Here is a 5,537-nt window from a genome sequence, read left to right as displayed (position 1 = left end):
GGTCCCAGTAACTGACAATGGAACCTGCTGGGTGGAGAAATGCTTTGAGAAGCTAGGAGACAGGAAAATAAAACCACAAAAATCCACCAATATATAATACTGACTCGCAATCACGCCATCGAAAGAAAGACGAGGGGATGATTTAGACTAGACGCCCCATTGAGAGGATACACGAACATCCAGCAAGCCAACTGAAAACATAGAATCGCACATTTATATTGCACAGTTATTCCCAGTTATCATACGATGACATTCAGAAGACAGAGGCGCGAGGCGATGGCCATCCAGCCCAATTATGGCCAGCCATGGGCCTCACCCCTCTGCTTCAGTCACAATAACTTACTGATCATATACTTTGTTCTTTGAAAATAAATGGCGTTTTCATAGGAGTAAGTCTATGATTAGCTTGGGCAATTTACTCCTCATTGCAAAATTTCCCTCACCCATTCCGCAATTGGGCTGCACAGTTCCAGCTGGCATTATAACGGCTGTAGTGCATTTACACTTGGTTTGCAGTGTTACCTGCTGCATACCCATTTTCTACCAAGTGCCGAACGAGTGCCAAAAAAAACAAAAAACTGGAAAGCTGATGTGCAACAGGCAGCATGGGTATAAAATGGGCAGAGAGCCTAGGAAGATGGAAACCATGAAAACATTGGAAGAGATGAACAGTGCTTCTAGACGGCTTCAGACGCTGGTCACCACCCCTCTACAAAGTGATTTGGGCATAATATTCAGACCTAGGCCGGGATTCAAATCTTTTCTGCCCCCTCCCCGGAAGTATTCAAATGTTACTGCCGATGGTCGCAATATCAGCATTTTAGCTCACCTCCCCCCCCCTTCCCCAGGGGTGGCGAGCTGAAATGCGTGAAAAGTGACCCATTCGAAAGCTCAAATGGGACTTTTCACTATTGCGCCCATGTCTTTAGTCGGGTTTAGTTGCTTTACGCGGCTAAACCCAGCTCTTATGGGCGTGATCAGCGCAAAAACAGGGGTCATTAGAATATCGCCCCACGATCTCCCATCACTTTAGACCTTGAGTCTCTTTTATATTACAGAACCTTAAACTGTATTAAATAAAAACCATGACACGTTATTATGTAGCTACCACCACCCTGGGAAGATGCACGGACCTAGGGAATGGTCTCTGCCTGGGAGTTACACTTACACAACTTCTGAGGTTTCCTAAAAACACGTACTAGCAGGAAATTTAATATATTGATATTATAACCTTATAATAATGACCACTATTTGCTGTGATAATTACATTTCAAAGTGAACTAAAAAGGAGACACTTTTTCTTTCTTTCTTTAAATGGAAAGAATCAGAGAACATATCAACAGTGGGAGGTGTTCTAACAAGGCAATAAGGCATTCATAGGTTTCCGCTACATTACAGGTTACCCCATTAGCCTGTCCAGTGAATTCATCTGACCTGGTTTAAATCTGTTTACTCCCAGTCTCTAGAATATCTCTCCGTAAGATATTGTGAAATAATCAGTTCCCAGCTTTAGAGTACACCCTATCTTCTAGGCTTTTTCTGGAAATCTTGTCTACTTCAGTGCAACATAAAATTCTACAAACTCACAAGAGCGGAACATGGCATTACCCCATAAGTGTCAGCCACACCCCCATCTTCCTCTTGATACTTCCCCAAAGAAATACAATCACAGGGGTAACCGCACTCACTGGGCCCAGCAGGGTATACTCATTCTTGACAGAAGCCATCTAGAAGCACAGCCCTTTCATCTAAAAACATCACCATTAACACACACACAATGGAGCACCAGCTCATTAGCAGTTTACATTCCAAAGCAAAGTGTCCATTTTAATTAACTTTGGAAGGAGGAGGAAAAAAAAAAAAAAAAAAAAAAAAAAAAAAAAAAAAAAAAGATACAATTTAGCCCTTTGGGTGGTAGACACCGCAATAATACAGAACTCTGTAGGTGACTGCCATCCAGAGGGTGAAAGCCTTTATATTAAAAACAAAAACACAAGTTTAACACAATATTGACAGATTAGTGTTTTCAAACCACCTTTTTTTTCTTCACTTTTTTTTTCAAGTTTTGGCATACAAATATGTGCAGGTGCCAACGTCGTTCCCATGTAAGTGCTTGATCCAGCAACAAACAAAGTTTTGGTGGTTGAATTTGGTTAAAAATATCGATGTTTCCTCGTGTGAGGAGTTAGTGCTGCGGAAGCCAAAACTTTGTTGGCTGTTGGAAAAATAAAGCAACTATTAGTCTTTTTTTTTCCTTTACAGGAAATAAAAGTGAATCTCAAGAATCCTTTGGTTTTCTTTCCCATGTCTCCAGTTACCTTTCAATACAGAGCAAGCGCTGGAATATCACAAATGGGGAGGTCTCTACCCACCTATTCCGTCATGACGGAGGCGAGAGCACCCCTCCATTTCTCCCAGCTGAGCCGCAGGAAGCACCGGGACCTCCTTCCGCCTGCTGTACTGCCACGCCTCTTCATTTCACATTCACAAATTCACTTCTTGTGCAAAACAAGCAGTCTAAGTAGAAAGAATGCCCTCTTAGTTCTAGTAAAAACTGTAGAAAAGGTCCAGAGTAGCCGCCGTTTTATCTGCAGAGAGAGGACATATGTGCGTAGACAGGGTAGGCCAGCCTGACGTTAAGGGAATCGTTGTGTTGGATGAGGGACGTATGCTGGTAATGGAGCACCAACTCCTTAAGTGTGCTGTAAAGATTATATGGCTCTGCAAACCCGTAGCCTCGCGACGTACTGTATATAACGCAGTGTTTAACATCGCCGTCGGCCCTGGGAGGAGAGAAAAAGCACACAGATTATTAGAGGGTAGATGCTAGTCATGTGACACAACAGTAAGTTACTACAATTTCCTCCGGTGTTTGCCAGACTATAGGGCAGTGATGGGGAACCTTTGGCACCCCAGCTGCTATTGAACTACACATCCCAGCATGCCCTGCTACAGTTTTGCTATTTGGCTATGCAAAAACTGTAGCAGGGCATGCTGGGATGTGTAGTTCAACAGCAGCTGGAGTGCCAAAAGTTCCCCATCACTGCTATAGGGAGATCCTTAGAGGGGTGTATATACAAGATAGATGCATTGATCACATGAGTTTAACAAAGCCAATAAAATGTTATTTAATACATATTTTAAAAACTACTATAGGTGTTTAAAGAGAAGGCTCCATTTTAAATAAGAAAAAGCACTGTGGTTGAGGAAGGCAGTCCTATAAGACGGTAATGAGTATACAGCATTCTACATCTGCAAGCAGACCGTTCAGAGTATCTCTGCCTGGGCAAATAAAGTGTCAGCTCCTAGTGCCGAGGGGCAATATACAGACAAAAGCGCCTGTATTATCCTGTGTATGAAGGCGTGAGCAGGAGAGATCTGCTCCCAAGAACATGGATACAATCCAGAGCCTGAAGCCAGTGGGTGCCATTTATACTGTAAACGGTAGGAATATGAAGTAACAGACTTACACCACAGAACATGCGTAACAGCCCTTCTTGCTGCTCTCACGAATTAAAAAAGCTCCATCAGGTTTTCCTCCGAGTAACTCTTCTGCTTGTATCCGATTGAGGTCGCCCACAAACCAGGTCTTCTCATCGTAATGGGGCAGACAGTCTTCCTCCTCACTCACAAAGCAATGTCTGTTACATAGGAGGAAGGAGAAGGACGACGCGTTAAAGGCTGCATTTAGCCTCATACATGTAGCATTTAGTGGAAACCACTATACAAGGAGAAAACACTCACTCATCAAACTGCTCATTCCGGATGCCAAGCCATTCGTTAATGCGCTTTTGCCTCACTCCTTTGTGATTGAGCCATCTGTCAGGAAAAAGGGTCTTTATTACAAGTTATCCCAGTATCACATGCGATACAATAAAAGGTGGAGACAGGAGAAGACGACGACACTTATGAAAGCTGCAATCAGCTTCTGTCATTTATCTTGTGCAGTTTGTAAAATGATAGCAGACATCCAATTGTCTGTTCTGAGGAGCAGCGCCTGCTCTACACAATTACTTGTAGAAACACTTCAGAGGAGTCCTGGCGTTTAACATCCCAAGTGAGAGGCTCCTTGAGCAGATTATTGCATTTTATTCAAGTGAAAAATAGAGAGCGATGTTTGTTTACTGCTTAAACATTAAAATATGTAACATACACACATGTAGGAACAAAAAGGATCCTACTGTAGTAATACCTTCCATCCCCAGTGGCATTAGAAAGGACAATCCCTATTTCACAAGATAAGATACAGCACTAACCCATACCTCCCAACATGACCCTCTCCAGGAGGAACACAATGCTCTGCTTCTGGACTTCTCTCTTAATGTATGATTGCCGGCACCTGTGTTGAACAGGTTCATGGATAATAAAGGTGTTTTAGCACAAGTGAGGGCAATCATAAATTAAGAGGGAAGTCCAGGAGCAGAGCATTGTGTCCCTCCTGGAGAGGGTCATGTTGGGAGGTATGCTAACCCAACCACCGTTACTTTGTACACCCACTCTAGGTGGAATGAGGTACAGTAGGGGAAAGGACAGTACAATGACAGGTCACTTACACCAGGTACTGATCTCTGACTTTCCGCAGCTGGATAAGGTCGGGTTTGATACTGTTCATCTTTTTGTCTATTTCCCGGTTATCCAATGCCTGTTTTCTCAAGTCTTGCTCCAGGCGTAATTTGCTGTCATATATCTCCCCCAAACGAGATTTCAATTTTTCATAATTCATTATTATTCTGGGAGAAGGGAGACAAAGCAGATTGTGACGTCAGTGCCGTGCAACAATGCAGCGTTTCCATAGCACGACAAGCCACAGGTCTTACCTTTCAATCTCTTTATCATTGCCCTCTCTGCGGAAGCAGTCCATGAATTCTTTACTATATCTCTCCTGGGAATGGCACTGCTCCTCAAATATCTTAATGGGTTTCATTGAAGGCTTCAATTGCTGTCCTCTTCATCTGGATCTCCTGCAACATTTACCCGCATCACCACACAATGTATAGGATATGACACACTATATTAATATTTATGGGTCATTATTTGCTAGAGGTTCAGGTTCTACAAATGTAACAGGTCAGTGTATGTTCTTCCTCATTCTACTCTCAGATATCAGCTTCTACCATCCAGAAGGCCGTCAGAGGAGTTCTCTATTTCCCCCTGATGTTAGTCTTAACCCTTCTACTATAGAGTTATAAACTTTTCAAGCACAACAGCTCAGGGTGGGGCTTAGAGGGAAAAGGTGACATGATTATGCCTGGGTAGAACATATGACAATACAGATGTGCCACACAGCCCCTTTTGGCACACCAGGTCCTGCGAGACTCTGCTAGCGTTGGGAGTCTTTTTTTACATAAAATGCATGTGCGCTCCTGGTGCCTTCCTATTTGCATTGCATCTAAGACGCATTTTCAGCAAAAATAGATGCCAAACACTAGCAGAGGTGCCCAGTACCCGTCAGCTCAGTCATGCCAGACATCTTCTGTAGCGTGGTGTGGTGAGGCTAGGTGTAAGAGGACACGTCTGATGGTAGAAAAATTCTGGAA

General features: G+C 43.3%; 1 protein-coding gene across 1 annotated transcript; it reads right to left on the bottom strand.

Annotated features, from left to right (window-relative positions):
• Nucleotides 1-1,957: 1,957 nt before the first annotated feature.
• Nucleotides 1,958-4,985, bottom strand: PIK3R3 (phosphoinositide-3-kinase regulatory subunit 3). The gene is given in 6 exon segments (XM_063939494.1): nt 1,958-2,783; nt 3,471-3,641; nt 3,745-3,819; nt 4,554-4,730; nt 4,818-4,915; nt 4,917-4,985. Coding segments are annotated over 6 exon segments (774 nt in total). The 5' UTR covers nt 4,971-4,985; the 3' UTR covers nt 1,958-2,584.
• Between the last annotated feature and the right edge of the window lie 552 nt (nt 4,986-5,537).

The sequence above is a fragment of the Pseudophryne corroboree genome, chromosome 9 (genome assembly GCF_028390025.1).
Source record: "Pseudophryne corroboree isolate aPseCor3 chromosome 9, aPseCor3.hap2, whole genome shotgun sequence".
Lineage (NCBI taxonomy): Eukaryota > Metazoa > Chordata > Amphibia > Anura > Myobatrachidae > Pseudophryne > Pseudophryne corroboree.
Note: the sequence above shows the minus strand (reverse complement) of the source record. Positions and strands in the feature narration are given on the sequence as shown.